General features: G+C 35.7%; 1 protein-coding gene and 1 long non-coding RNA gene across 9 annotated transcripts in view; one reads left to right on the top strand and one right to left on the bottom strand.

Moving 5' to 3' along the window:
• Window positions 1–15,605, top strand: part of LOC109368827 (uncharacterized) — a 51,829-nt gene that overhangs the window by 33,903 nt on the left and 2,321 nt on the right. Inside the window, exon 2 of the long non-coding RNA XR_014884586.1 lies at window positions 9,571–14,898. This is a non-coding gene — a long non-coding RNA (uncharacterized LOC109368827). The remainder of the gene's footprint in view (window positions 1–9,570; window positions 14,899–15,605) is intronic.
• Window positions 3,787–15,605, bottom strand: part of MYOF (myoferlin) — a 67,429-nt gene continuing 55,610 nt past the window's right edge. For 4 of the 8 annotated variants that reach the window (XM_019617666.3, XM_010714553.4, XM_019617668.3 and 1 more), the window contains 16 exons: window positions 13,312–13,323; window positions 11,978–12,076; window positions 11,261–11,386; window positions 10,666–10,821; window positions 10,463–10,554; window positions 9,623–9,793; window positions 8,943–9,091; window positions 8,632–8,771; window positions 8,013–8,101; window positions 7,837–7,932; window positions 7,107–7,248; window positions 6,781–6,880; window positions 6,142–6,335; window positions 5,373–5,482; window positions 4,885–5,032; window positions 3,787–4,456 (listed from right to left, as the gene is read on the bottom strand). In XM_019617666.3, coding sequence (XP_019473211.1) covers window positions 4,421–4,456; window positions 4,885–5,032; window positions 5,373–5,482; window positions 6,142–6,335; window positions 6,781–6,880; window positions 7,107–7,248; window positions 7,837–7,932; window positions 8,013–8,101; window positions 8,632–8,771; window positions 8,943–9,091; window positions 9,623–9,793; window positions 10,463–10,554; window positions 10,666–10,821; window positions 11,261–11,386; window positions 11,978–12,076; window positions 13,312–13,323 — 1,860 coding nt within the window. In that variant the 3' untranslated portion in view covers window positions 3,787–4,420. Of the gene's footprint in view, window positions 4,457–4,884; window positions 5,033–5,372; window positions 5,483–6,141; window positions 6,336–6,780; window positions 6,881–7,106; window positions 7,249–7,836; window positions 7,933–8,012; window positions 8,102–8,631; window positions 8,772–8,942; window positions 9,092–9,622; window positions 9,794–10,462; window positions 10,555–10,665; window positions 10,822–11,260; window positions 11,387–11,977; window positions 12,077–13,311; window positions 13,324–15,534; window positions 15,592–15,605 lie in introns of those variants that run through there. The other 4 variants (XM_085228935.1, XM_019617667.3, XM_019617669.3 and 1 more) reach the window with 4 other exon arrangements.

Below are 15,605 nucleotides of genomic sequence, written 5' to 3'. Positions count from 1 at the left end.
GCCCCATTGGATGATGGCTGCAATTTTTTTTTTTTCTTAATTGCTGTTTCACACAGAGCTGTCCCATAGAGGACATAGCTGTTCAGTGGGAGTTCAGATGCTAGGGTGCAAATTAACAGTTCAATTACTGCCTAGCACCAGTTGCACTTAAGGTTTATATGAATTCCCAACTCTCTGCTACTTCTGCATCTCTTCATTTATAGGGGTGTCTGTGTCTTCTTACAGCTTGGCACCTCAGCTTTGTTGTGGCCAAAAATTCAGTGTTTCTGAAGGTCTGAGAGGAGGTCTGTGCATCTTCCGTTCATTTCTCTGTTTGAAAAGATTCAACCCAAATTTGCTACCTCACTGTGTGTGCCCTTACAGATGTGGTGTTGGTGGGAACTTCCTCCAGCACTGCTACTGTGGTAGCGGCACTACTGCAGGAAAAGGATGGAGAAAAAAGGTTTGGCCTGTTGATCCCAAATAGTTGCTGGCAACTTGCTGCAGCCCTCAGCTGTAAAGTGTATGATGCTAGAGGATCCTTGTCCCATCCTGGTGACAAGTAGCTTCCCTAAAGGAAGTCAGTGAATGCCTCGCTCCTCTGTGCTGCCACTTGTGCATCCCTTTGAGGTGGCTGATGTCCCACTGCTGTTCAGGTCTGTTCACCTCCTGCGGTGTTCTGAATGCCCTGGTGCTTTGGTGCTTTTTGCTGCTAGTCTTGGCAACTGTTAGGGCTTGGAGAGGAACAGAACTGCCTTGGAGTCTTTCATAAGCAATTATAGTGTATTCAGAGCTTTTTGGTGGCTTCAAGGAAAAAAGCATTTTCCCTGCGGAATTCTTCATCCTATATTTGTCAATGGAATCCATCTGTCAGTCACAGTAAATGTAACAAAAACTTTTCTGAGGAGTAGCTTTGTGGTTAGAGCACTTCTGGACTCAGCAGTCTTTTTTTTTTTTTTTTTTTGGTCATGTGTATTTTTACAGAATTTTTCAATTTTCCTTTTTTAGAGAATTACTTTCTAATACAGTGTATGACAGTTTCTTCATACCTAACAGAGAGCAGTTGTGTAAAACACCTGTTATTTACTAGCTAAGATAACTAAGTTAGATTGAGCACTGAATGCTGTGTTTTTGCTATCTGGTACTGCTTTCAAGTTGTCAGTAGACACTTAAGCATCACTTTGGCATGGAATGGAAACACAACTGCAGTATTAGAGTCAGTATGAAGCAGGCTGTCACTGAATCTCTGTATGTATTTGTAGACTAGGTATGTTCCAAAGGTGTTGACAGTTGTGCTTACCAAATACACTTTGTGAAGGAATGGGCTTCGGTGGGACTGCATTTTCCCCGAACTATTAAATAATGTGTTATTGTAAATATGTGAACTGTGTTTAGGGTAGGGATGAAGCACAAGCACTGGACTTTGCAAACAAATGAGACTTGGGATGTCATCTTGTGGTTGTCTGAAGAAATGCATGAACAGCATGTGGCTGTTGCTGAGTTCACTCCTTTATTTTACCCTGAGCTGGTTTGGGAGCAAACATTTCTTCTTGAGCTACATCATAATTTTTTTTTTTTTTTTTTTTTCTCCTCATATTATCCATCGAGTTGTAAAGTAAATCACAGGAGCTGTTAATTTTCTCACAGCCAGTAGTCTGGTCTTGGGAAACTATAGAGTGCATTTACCACCATTTGAAGGGGATCCGATAGGAAATTGTACACTTCTTGGAAGGCTGAGTGCATCACTGCAGCTGCTGCTTTTAGAATATATGTGGCTTCAGAGCTAGGATTTTGGTGTACTGATGGCAAGGCATGATCTACCGTGTTGTTTTTTTTTTCTTATGTAGCCTTTTTTGTTAGAAGTGCTCTCTGTCCAGCTTTAGCCTTTCCCAGGCTTTCAGCTAGCTTTTATCTCATGTCTTAAGGACACTCAGGTGCAGTGAAGGTAGCCTCATCAAATAGAATTCATTTTTCCAAAACAGAGAAGTTATTTTGGACCCAGGTAATCATTTCTTTGGAACAAAGAGTCTGTGTGTGTACTAAGGACTTGTGACAGGAGTGCCCCTGAACTGAATATGTCACTACAGTATTTTGGATGTGTAATTGCTGAAGTGAAAGAGCGAGTTTATTTCTATTTAATTCTTCAGTAATATGCAGAAGAACAATGTACTGTGCATCTGCAGTGATCTGATCTTTACTTCCTTGTTGAAGGCTGGATTTATTTTTTGATTGGGTGGACGTACTTCCCAAGCTGGATTAACAAATTGCAAACTTGAAGTGTGCAGCTTGTGGAAAATGTGACACAGATCTGTTCCAGGCCTTGAAGGAAAACTTCATTAGGAAAGTGTGCAACCTGTGACTCTCATGTGCCAAAACATAGATCAACTATAGAAGTATGCCTAGTTGCAGTACAGAAGACAGACATAAAAATCTTGTTTATAGAGTAGTTAAAGTCATGTCTGTGTGTATTTGATAAGTTACTACTTGAGGCAAAGCAAACTTGCAGAAATTCCTCCTCCCATGAGGAATTTCCGGGGTTAATTCATTTCCTGTTTCCTATCACAAGGACTGCTTTTTTTTTTTTTTCTTTTTTTTTTTCCTCTCTGTGGATGTAAAGGCTGTTACCCTCAGTTGCTGTCAAGCAAAGCAATACAGAGCTGTCTTGGCTGGCATGGCAAGAAACAGCATAATGTTGTTACCCAGACAGAGCTAAATCTTTGCTACAGCCTTTTTTAAGGTACTGTATTTTGGAGTCAAGCCTAACAGTTCTGTCAAGGATTACAGGTGAGACTAGTATTGTATGTAAATTATAATGCTCACATTTACTTGCTTGTAAACACGTGCTTTCTTTGTTTCCGGAGTCAGCTGGGAGCCAGGATGGATTTTCCAACTCTTTAGTTACTTAAAAATGTAACATTTGCGTAAATATAGCAAAACCATAAACCTAGGCTTATTTGCACAGAGGCTGCTGGAAGAGAGTACCAAGTTCTTGCGATGCTACGGGAGGAGTCTTGTTTGGATCTCTGCTCCATTTTATACCTGTGTTCTGAGGAATGCTGTTCCTAAATACCTCCTTAAAGCTAAATGTTTGTCTTATGACAGCCATTCAAGCACCAGGCTTTTTTGAACTATACTGAAAAGCAAGCTGCTGTGATTTTTTTTCTTTTTTTTTTCTCTGTCATACCTATGGCATTGACTGAAATAGGTTTTATTGGTGGATGAGCAAACACTAGCTGATGCTACCATCAGTTATGTCTGAAATGTATTTCATTATTACTGTAGGGACAATCCATCTGGGTAGCAATTAGTTCCAGCTCTGAGCTCTCATTCACAGATCAAGATGCTTGAGTTTTTTCACCAAAAAATAAGGATGTATCTTTTTGACAGGATGACTGTTGCTTGTGCCTCCACTTTAACCAACAGGGCATCACAGTTATGTGATGCCTTTACTCTAGCTTGCTCAACAGAATTAAAGCAGTAGCATTTATTTTGCCTGAAATGTGCACGGTTTTCACAGTACTGTTTAAAAAAAAATAAATCTGTGTGCTGCTAACTACACAGACTTTTTAATTCTTGCAGTTATTACTGCCATCCTTCTTTAAGGCGTAAGGAGTCTCAATGCAGTTACATACGTCACTATCACACAAAGTGCAGATCCTACTGCAGACTCCCTGTGTTTTAAGAACTAGAAAATGTTCATAGAGAGACTACTGCTTTGACCCTCCATAAAATGAAAGTGAATCTCAGACTACAAACTTGATTTTAGTGCAATTGGAGTTTTGCAATGGATGAATCTGGAAACTTGCATTTTACTTGTGGATAAGTTTATTTAACCATTTTTAAGTTACAATAAGTAAACAGTATATTAATATAGTTGTTTCTACATATATGCAGTTCTGATACATACATAGTTATTGCAATGTGGATTTGATAACATTGTATTTGATTCAGCATCATTCTGCTTAATTTTATAAAATCATCTGACCTATCTTTAATTACACTGTAAAATTTCTTTGGTACATGTGCTAATAGTGGTGTAGTTTTTCATTAATTTAGAATGCAGAGTTTCAAAGTGTAGCAATAGAGAGGAATTATCAAAAGATGTATCTGTTGAAAAATAGAAATAGCAAGAACTGGCAGTTTCCTGAATTATTTTCATGAAAAATCTAGTTGCTATAAAAGCGAGGGAAGTCAGAACCTTATCGGGGTTGATATTACTGTATTCAAGAAATATACACGTGGGTCTTTTGTTTGCTTGCTTTCTGAAATACCGGTCATGACCCCTTGAGTCTTGGATAATCTTGGTTAAATTTTTGTCACCTATTTTCCAGTTCAAAATAGTAGCCAACAAAATGCACGGAAAACCTTGCTCAATTTGGTCCGCGGTCTGAGGCAAAACCTCACTGCTATTTAAAAAGATAAGGTGGAAGAAAACTCTTCTTTAAATTGGTTTCACCATCTTCATTGACAAGTAGTTCTGTGGAAGTGAGAAAGGAAGAAACGAGATGAAATGATGTATATGAAATACTTAAGTGTAGTTTTCAAAGAGATGTTAAGATTCTAGCTGTGTCAGAATGCATTCAGGACATGCTAATTTCAGTTAAAGAACATAAAATATTTCAGAGTAAAGTAGAATGAAATCCAGATGCAAAGTTTTAATTGCGTGGGTTATTAACACTTCTAAAGCAGTCATTTGCTTCAGCTCTAGTTTTAATATACTTAATTATTTCTCATTAAAAGTCATTTGTAAACTATTTATAGCTGTTTACTTTCATAATCCTTGTGTCCCTGCTAGAATTGAGATGATAGAAACTCTTATCTGAAGTAAAGAGAGTACACTGTTCAGGACTCATATAAACGCTAGCCTCACCTACGACTGAACAACAGTAACACTTAAGTTCTTACCGGCAATGAATAGAGGAGTACTGCTACAAACAAGAGTATGATCAACAGGATGATAAGGCCTATGAAGAGCCATTTAAACCTGCGCCACACAATAAATTTCATTGTCTTGCAGGGGTTTGTAAACCAAAGGAAGGAAGTATCAGGTCGGCTGTATTTTGAAAAACAAACAAATATTAATCATAGTTTAAAAGCAGAAAATACTTAAGTGTGATAGTATAAATTATTTAAAAAGTCTGAGTTTAGAGCTGAAGAAAGGAGGTTTTTTTTTTTTTAAATCAGCATGACTCAAATATTGTGCCATTACACTGAAACAACCTTGCATTTTATCCTTATACTTGTGGAAAGAAACACAGATGGCTTTTAGAAGCAGTTCGTCAAAGGACAGATATAGTTCATCTATAATAGCTCATTTTTAATGCAGATTTTGTCAAGAACATCATAGTAGCTAGAAATATGTTCCTCAAGCTAGTAAGAGAAAGGTATCTTACTTTGGTAGATCTAGTTTCGGGTTCATGTTGGGTTCATCTCTTCCTTTACCAGCTGGCCTCTCCTCAGCTTCTTTTTCATTGACAACTTCCAATGTCATTTCAACTTTACCCTTCAGAAAACATATGACAAACATAGTATCTTACTGAAAGAGCAAGAAGAGTACTTGTTTGGTACCTAAACACAGTAGTCATGGACAAGCTCATTTTGTGTGTGTCTGGGGAAGTGGTGGTGTTCCATTTCCATCTGAAAGTTTCTGTACTATGATGGTGTCTGAGAATGATAAATAGGAAAAGAGATCAACAAAAACAGCACATGTTTTTGCTGATTAATTAGTAGTTGCATTTTAAGCTCTGTATCGCTTTTTCCAATTTATTAAAACAAAGACAATTCTGCTTTTCTTTCAAGAAAAATTCAATGACTGCATCTTTCCCTAATGATTAAGCATCTTGTTTTTTTTATTGCTGTTGCTGACAGATGTTTTGGATTTTTTTTCCCCTTTGTTTATTGAGTTGCACTATCAAGTTTTAAAAGCAAAAGCACTGGAAGGAAATAGCGCATATACTGAAAAGGCTTAACACTCTAGCGAATGATAAATATGCATTTTGTTTAATTCTTTATACATTTTGAGTCCAAGGTCTAAACATATGCTTGAATATCTTTAATTGTGAGAGTTCAAATATAGCAGTGCTTAATTTGAATTTTTTCCCAGTTAGATCCTTTGCAATTAAAAGTAAGTAATTTTGAAGACAAGTGAAGTAATAATCATACCGCTAAAATACGAGAGCCATCCTTTTCAACACAACATGGCCACCACCCCTTCATGGATTTCTGTTCAAAGAGAGAGGCAGTCATGGGAGCCTTCTGAGAACTGTCTGCTTTGTATTCTGGAATCATGTCTATATTGCACTTCTCTGGGACTTTTGCTGGAATTATTGTTTTATGTAAATCAAGTTCCACAAAACCTAGCAGACAAACAGAGTAAAACAGACACTGCATAATGCAACCAAGAAAAAGCAAAGTGGTTGAACATAAACCTTTCCCATATCCAAACATGTTCTAGGAAAAAAAAAAAGTGATCAACATACATGTTACTTGTTTGTTTAAGGATGTTGTGAGGCAGGCAAGTTTGACACAGTAGGCTGTGTTTACATTTATCTTTTTGGTGCTGAATGCATTAGTATTGATAAAATGTATTTAGCAAGCTGCAGTATCAACCCTTTCTTTTTTTTTTTTTTAATGAAAGATAACTTGATCTTTTCCCCCTAGGTACTTAAAAAGAATATAACAAAGTACAGAAATATAATGCTCAAGTAATTTGTGATAGTTAAATGTATTATTTAGCAAACAGTAGCTGACTTTCAACAGACAGCCCTTATATAATAATTTGAAATTGTTTTGCTTTCTTACCAAGATAGTCATCCAGGGAGAACTTGTCATTATCCCATATCTGGATGATCAGTTTGGGTGGGATTCTGAATTCTGTCTTGTCAAGACTCCAAAAATGTTCCTAATATTTAAGAAACAAAGAAAAAAAAAAAAAAAAGGGAAGAGAAAAAAAGGAGCCTGCCATTTGTGGCCAACATGTTGTTCCTGGCTAAAAGGAAGAATTTAATTTACTGTTTAAATTTAAATTGCACCAAGCTGCCTCTGTGTATACAGCAAACAAAATTATCAGAGCTAGTTGAAACCTATATTTAAAGGTTTTAAGTACAGAAATCTTCAAAAATACCTACCTTTTTGGAAACTATGCAGAGTTGCTCTGCTGGGAGATAGTCAAAAGGAAAAACAAATCTCCAGTTGAAGTTTCCTTCTCCATCCAGTGATCGGTAATGAACATCTGTTTTCTGCTTATTTTCCTCATTACCAGGCATCCATCTGGAAGTACAGATGGACATCTTTGGTGTCTGCAGTGGAACACCAGTACAAACACCAGTAGCTTGTACTACAGCCATGTTACTCAGTGGCTGCAAACAAACCAGAGAAGCTGCTCACAGAGGCACTTTCGGACTCTTTCAATTTGGTACTGCAAATGTGAACACTTGAAACAAGCTTTTGATATGCTAAGACTATTGCTCTCTGTTTTGAATTGGTTTGTTACTTTTTTTTTTTTTAGGAGTTGTTGTTAGATAAATACTCTATAGTCTTTCGATTTCTGTTGAATTTTTTACATTAAGACTAGGAAATGTAACAATTTCAGGATATGTAGCACCAAAGCTAACTCCCTACTTGTCTGCTACTTCTCTTCTCTAGGTTTTATTTTTTGTAAGGCTGCACTTCCGGGATATTTTATAACGTAGTAACTGGTCATGCTGTATCTTATAGTACTTCTGAGCTGAGCACTGTTTCAGAGAGTACAGGGTACACTGATTTGGCTGAACCAGATCACTTTTGGAATTCATTTTCTAGGCCAGGATATCCTGAACATCATTCATCTGCAATTGTTACAGAATAGGATGCTCCTACCCCTTCACATAAATGTCGCTCATTTCTTCCCCTGTGATGCTTTTTTCATCCAGAAGGACATCTTTGGTGTTCCAGACAATCACTCGTAAGACATACCTAAGAGAAGATGTTCAGAAAAAGATAATTGAGTTAGCTTTGTCAGGGCTGACAGATGGTGTGCAAATACAGATACTTACTTCTTGGCTTTTCGGGGAGTGATGTTGAATGGAGGGCCTGGAGGTCCTAAGCTTTTGGGAAAAACATCAACCCACATCTGTAGCTTTCCCTGCAGCGGTAGAGAAGATGAATGAGGGAGAGCTATGTACACGTTGGTCATGGTAATTCCCTGGAAATGCCTACTGACTTGCTTAGTAGTATCTTCTAGCCACAGAGCAGACTCGTTGATGTTAAGATTGTCAGAACTTCTACAGGTTTCAGGTAGGGGTAAGCACAATTCCTCATGTTATGCTTCCTCAAATAACCAATGCCAAAAATTCAGAAGGTGGTAGGGACATGAACTCCTAGGGAATTCAGTGCAGTTGGGTGCCTAAGTAGTTCTCATTCTGTAGTTACAATTTTCTGTTCTCCCAGATGTTATTAAGTGCAGCGTCATTTGTGTCTGATTATTTGTGGCTGGTGGCCTTCCTGCTGTATAGGAGCTGTCCTCTACTAGACTTAAGTAAGGCAACCACTGCAGATCTTGTACTCTATTTGAAATATAGGCTCACTTATTTATTTAACTTCAACTTCTCTGATTGCTACAGGAATGCAACATTTCTGCATTCAAGAAACTGAAATAAAACCATTTCACAATACCTGAGGGATGTTGGGCTGAAAGGTGCTATATAAGGTCCTCGTCTCCACGTGCTCAGGTACCAAACCCTGGGTTCTGAGAATATGAAGGGCAAGCCGCTCTTCACCTGGACCTAGGTGCTGATGTAGTACTGCATTGGCTTCTGAAATACAATAAAGAAATAGAATAAGGGCTTATGATCCAGAATTTGCATTTGAAACTTAAAAAAAAAAAAAAGTAGAATTTAGCACAAATCTTCCATAAATAGTGGAGAAGTTTTATATTTGTATCAATGTGAATTTGAGAGAAATATAGAATAGATAAACAAGCTTACCAATTTCCTCCAGAGTATAATCTCGTCCCCCGTAGGTAATCCTGCTACCATTTTCAGAGAAGATAGGAGGAGCATAGCCTTTAAATCTGGCTATGTTTTGCAATAACTGGGTTGGTTTCAGCTGATCACGCCAGGTATTCACACCTGAACTTTTAAGAAAGCAACAAAATGTGTCCTAAAATTATTCACCATTCCAAGGTATTTGCAAATTACGTAAAATGTATTTACAAGCTTTAAACCCATCCAGAAAGGGCAGAATTGCAGCTGCCTGGACCAGCTGACTGATTTTGATAATGACATAATTACTTTTTGAGAAAGATATGCAAAGAAAAATGCATTCAAAACAACGTTTCAACAGTACTTTCATATTAATTCCCATGAATAAGTCAGAAAACTGTGTTGTGTGTTCTTTGCATAGAAAACATACATTTTGCCACAGGAAAAGAATACTTAACTGTTTGACTTTTTTTTTTTTTTTTTTTCCAGTTAAGGCTCTTCTGAAGACTTTGCAGCTTTACTTAACAGATGATACAGTGAGCTTAAAAACCAAGCAACAGAAGCCATACTCTTCTTTTTCTTCATCTTAATTATATATTTTTAAAGTACCAGTTTGTTTTATTTGTTACAGTGTGAGGACTAGACCGACCAGATACAACTTTTGAATAGACAGTATGACTTACGTGCAGTACTGCTGTGGGATGCCACAGTGAGATCCGTAACGGGACAGAAATCTGTTCTCAAGATCAATTATGGTTTCACCTACTTTTTCATCACGAGTCAATGTGTCATAGTCATAAACAGAAATTTTCAAGTCTTTTTCTTGAGGTAAGAAGCAGCTGAGTTCATACATTCTAAATATAAAAATGTCCAGTTAACACTAGTGCTCAAAAAGTTTATTTTTGAGAAATAACCTTTATAAGATTATTAAACAGATGCTTTTGGTGTTGATAATTCTAGCAGCAGTTACCACTGATACACTCTTTGGTATTTGTACTCATTAATAATTGTTTTGTAGTCTTACGGATATTGCAACATTCCTATTTGCACAATGTGATTTATAATGATAGTGTGACTTTATTAGCCACAGTATAAAAAAATGCTTGTTTATTTCATAGCTTTTGTATGATTAGAGCTTAATTTTTTTTTTTAAATCACAATACAAATACAGCTAGAGTTCTATAAATGTTTCAAATGTTTTCAAATTTCTCAAATTTAATTTTCCCTTTTTTTTTTTTTTTTTGCATTTCTTTATTCTGGCATTAGACGGGGCAATTTTAAGATGCACATTGTGTTTGTGCTGTTTACCCATGTAATTCAGAACATTTATAGACTAGCCAAACACCTTCGCTGCCCTTTGATTTCAAAGCGAAATGCCTTTTGGAGCTTAAATTGCAATTATCCATCTATAACTGTGAATACTACACTGGATCTTTATAATAACAGTTAATTGTATGACATGATCAGAAAGTATGAAAACATTCTAAAATACAGAAGATTAAAAATACAAAGAAGTTTGTTACCTGCCAAAAATGGGGTTGAGAGTATTAGGCACATAATTATCTCTGTCTTCAATTACTTTTTTGCTTAGGGATATTTTTATATAAGGATCACACTATTCAAAATAAGAAGAAATACCGTTAAGAAATTATTATAAGCTTAACTGTATTTAATCTCTAGTACAGCAGGGTTACATCACAGACATTCCAAAGCCAGCAAGTCTCACCAGTCCATTATTATCCTGGGGTTGAAGCTGCAAAGCTCTAACGATATAAATTCGCACGATACACTCCTGAGGCCCACTGTCTGGTAGCTCACGGAACTGGCGGGGAGGAGCTGGAGTAGTGGGATCATCAGGTAATGCGTAGATTTTAAAGGATCCCTAAAAAGTAACACAAAGAATCAGTCAAGATAAATGTAGAAAAGTCAGTCCTATTTATCCTATGCATATAGACAATTTTACGTAGAAACAGGAAAATCACAACTTAAAAATTGTAACTCAGAAGTCATTTGACTCGGGTAAGACCATAAAGGTAAAATTCTGGGAAGGTTCTGTTCCACAGGGAAGAATGCATGAATATTAATTAGTTCTTTCGAATTAACAATTATCACATACAGTGTAAGCCATGTGCAGCTGTTCCTTCTGTGAAAAATAAAAAGGATCATACCTAAGCAATTAAGAGCATCTGTTGCCCCTACTAAGACATGCCTCTGTATTTAACTGCTGAAATGTTTGCATTTAGATTTACATAAGTGATAAACATTTAAATGTTGGATGCAGTCTCTTGCACTTTGTTTTTTGCCCATTACCTGAAATTTACCTTAAATTCCCCAACAACTGATGGATCATCATTGTCCTCAGCTTTGCCTCTGTACAGCTTAAACGTATCACAGAAATCTGTTAGATTATTAAATTCAGGTACCTTTTCCAATTCACAGTCATACACCTTAAAGAAAGAAGAAAGGATAAAAGCACAGTTCAGAAATTGTATATACCAGCTACAACAGTTGGCACTGCCAAGCATATTGTACGTTGGTTAGAATATCTTACAGAACTAAAGAATTTAGAGCTATTTTTAATTTTTACATCTAAGTGGAAGCAATGGAATTTTGAGGAAGGTGCTATCGGGCTTCATTTAAGCCTTGTTAAAAACAGTAAATAGCATTTCACCACCTTATCTTTACCTTCTTCATTAAATGTATTTAGATAAAGTGTGAAAGTGGTATGGTTTCAACTTCTAATGAAGAAATACTAAATGATACTGCCCTCTGTCCATACTTTCTCAGTCTGGATGTTTAGGAATAAAATTCTGTTTTAGTGTTAGACTAAACTCGTATTACGTCTCTTAGTAAGCGGAGTTATATAATAAAGAAGAAGCAGACTTCTTAAATTTTCACCACTAGAATTAATAACAGACCTTTACATGAAATCATGTACAGCTAAATTTTGACGTTTTGAAAAACAAAGGGTACAGTTTTGACCAGGTTTGGGGCCTTTAAAGTTGGCAAATATTCTTTTTTTTTTTCTAGAGCAATACCTTTAATGTATCATATCCTTTTGTAATATACTGTCCACATTTCTCATGTTCTCCTACTGAAGCATAAAATTTGCTCCACCAATCAACAATTTCTTCCTCCTTTAAAAAAAAAAAAAAAAGACAAGACTTATTTACAGAGAGGTAGAGCCTCTCATTCCATGCTGTGCAGCAGAAAAACAGTTAAGCATATTAACAGAACGCATTCTCCAAAACTTGTTAGCAGTTAAAAAAAAGATAAGAAAAGTTCATATGAGAGACAGAATTAGAATATAATTAAGGCTGAAAAAGATGGAATTTCTCTTACCCAGGGTTAGACATCTTGCCTATAATGCAACTATATTAGTAGTCAGAGAGCCATGTCCAAAAAAACAATTATTAATTAGCTGTGTCTAGATAACCATTTTAAAGGTCTGATTTCTGGATTTCTCTCCTCCATCTTCCAGCAGTGCAGCACAACCTAGCTAGCTTCCTATGTCCTAGACTGCTTAAGTCAGAGGAAGTGAATGTACGCTTAGATGGAGCAGTCAGTTACTTAGACTGAAGAAAAAACACTATCATACGTGGGGTCCATTGCAGGAATTGCATTCCTCTAAAAACTATAGCAAACCTGTTATGTAATTCTTTAATGTATTTATCCTGAGGGGAAAATGTGCTAATTTGCTTTTGGCATTCCTGTTTCTTTTCAAATTGTTGCTGCATAATTACATCAAGACAGATCTGCAAATCTAAACACACATCACTCCATTAAAAGCAGTGGAAATCATCTGTACCACTGTGTCAGAATCCTGTAGGTTTCAAATGCAGTTAAAAAAAAAAAAAAAAAATCAATGAACTCTTAAACATAATACTTCAGCAACTCTCATGCAACTGCTACATGCTAACAGTCTGTACATTCAATTAACTGTAATTTTGTTAGAACTGATAACAGACTTCCCCCTTGTCCCTCCCCCCCAGCAGAGTACTATTTTTCCATATTTTCCCCCAGGGATTAACATAATATAACTACTTTCTCCTGAAAACATACTCTATCAGAAAATGCACTTTTCCACTGTATATTTTCTGTATTTGGATGTAAAGAGATTCCTTAAGTATTATACAGATCATTAAATTGAGGTGTTTTGAATATCCTGTGGTTATTACATCTGTATTGAATATTTTTCCTGAATTTACCATTGTACAAGTTGATGGTATGTTTTATAACACGCACTGTTAGAGGTTACTCTTCTCATCTGTACTCTGAAAACTTAGAGAGCAGTACTGATATACTGACTTTCAATGGGAGATTTCATTTGTGAGAAAGCAACGTATAGATTTTGAAGAATAATATACCTTACCTTCTCTGTAAGCTGCTCAGGAGGATCAATTCATTAAAAAAACAAAACAAAATAGAAACAATTATGAGGATACACTTTGTAGAATTTAATAGACTTAAGTAAGCTTTTAGAGCTTTGTTTTCTTGTATTTTTTGTATAGTTTTCCATATAAAGTAACTAATACCAATACCTTAAAACTTGTAATTCAGTATTCAGACTGCATGCATATAACTTTTGCTGCTGTCAGTATGATCTTGATGTTAAACTTGATTGAAAATATATGTAAATGAAAAACAAACTGTCAAAAAAATTCCCAAGCTGCACGTTTAAAGGGCTGTGAGACACTACAGTCCTGTGCTTCCTGTCCTTCTTCATGTAAAAAAGCAAAACTTTTATCATTGCAGCATTCAACCCTGGCTTCTATTTATTCATTTCCACAGTAGTTGGAGCATTCACTGCCTTTCCACTTGCACTTGGAGAGTACACTGGATCTGATTTAAATACATTTTATCTGAAATAAGAGCACTTGCACAAGTGAATTTATTCAAGAGATTCTTTCCCAAACAAATTTTGCATATATCACAGAATCACAGAATTGTAGGGGTTGGAAGAGAGATCCTCTAGAGATCATCGAGACCAACCCCCCTGCCAAAGCAGGTTCCCTACACCAGGTATAAAATTGAAGGTTTTTTTTTTTTTTTTTTGCACATTTTGGATATTGACTTCTTTATAAAACAATTTACTAAAACTCAGCAGCGTTTTCCCTTTCTACTACCATTTTTTCATTTGTTTACAGGCTATAGAATTTCAGAAACCTAAAAAAACCCCGTGGATTATAAAATGCAGTAACAATCAGGATATGTGCCTACAGATTTATCTGCCCAATAACAATCTGCACAATCCAAAATGCTTCACCTGTTGAATAAGAGATACTGCAAACAAGATCAGATGTTCCATTAAGAGCAAGCATCATGCATTCCATTTGGAAGCCAGGATTATCTAGCGCAATTTGTTCATGTTGTGTCTATTGTGGCTTAATTTAAAGGCATAATCCATACATTTTGGTGCAAAGCAAAAGAAATGTGCAAAGCATTTTATGAGTACAAGTCAAATGCATCAATAGGTCAGGGTGTCATTCTGATATATCATATTCTTTTGACTCTATTTGTATTTTGAAAATAATTATCTTTCAGGGATTTGCAGGCCTGCTATGTTTTAGTAGTCTTGTCTAACTGTATAAAAGTGCCCCATAAATGTGCAAAATATTGTCTATTTCCGCTTTAAAGGTAATTCAAGTTATTTTTTCTTAGAAACCATATTACTAATTCACAAAATTTATAGTCAAAATTGAATAAATTGCTAATATTTGAAGTTGACTTTGTTTAAACACTGGTTTACAACATGAATGGTAGCTTACAACTGTGTAGCAATTGCTGAAACTCCAAATTTGGAGACTATTCACAAAACTTAAAGCATAATACTGATTTTTTTTTTTTTTTTTTTTTAATATACATTCAGGTGTCCCTTCAAGTAATGTACTTCTTTGCTTTGTGAAGAAATGGTTATGGAAAAAGAGTAAATCCAAATCCACAACTATTGCTAAAAGTGGTAAGCAGGATGTGCTCATAGAATGCCAAGAAAACAGGGTAAAATGCCATATGATAAATTTGAGATTTTGGAGCGAAATATTCTCTTGGTAAAGACTATTTAGCAGTTACTGCCTTTTTTTGTTTTTAAATCTATCCATTGATTTCACTATGGATTGTTATACATAAAGTATATTTGCACTTAGCTATTTACTTTTGAATATCTTAAAAATTATGGGAAAAAAGAGAATGGATCCCTACCAAAAGTTAGGGTTAGAATTTTATTTACTGCACATTTATTTTAGTGTCTGGAAAACAGACTTTTGAACAAATTTTATACACCAATAGTGCGGTTGAATCATTCTTGTTAATTTTGCTGCTTTTAGTACAAAGATTTTAAATAATAAGTAATGATGTAGTAATATTTAAATATTATAACAGTAATTAATACAGACATAGTGGGATATATTTATAAGTCTCCAAAGAAAGTTGCCTTAATATTTGTAATTAATCTTATTAGACTTACTTATAAGAATCATTTCCTCCAAGATCTCTGTATGAAACTATTGCTAACATAAGCTCAGCCATAAAACCACATCCCATTAATATTCTGCTACCATTCTGGTCATCTCCATGCAGTATTTCCATACATACATACATGCACTGTGGTTGGAGAAGCCATTTTGCTGAGTGCTGTTGACATACTGCTTAAACACTGGAAATTGGAAT

The sequence above is a fragment of the Meleagris gallopavo genome, chromosome 8 (assembly GCF_905368555.1).
Source record: "Meleagris gallopavo chromosome 8, MGAL_WU_HG_1.1, whole genome shotgun sequence".
In the NCBI taxonomy this organism is placed as follows: domain Eukaryota; kingdom Metazoa; phylum Chordata; class Aves; order Galliformes; family Phasianidae; genus Meleagris; species Meleagris gallopavo.
This window is presented reverse-complemented; position numbering and strand designations above follow the sequence as displayed.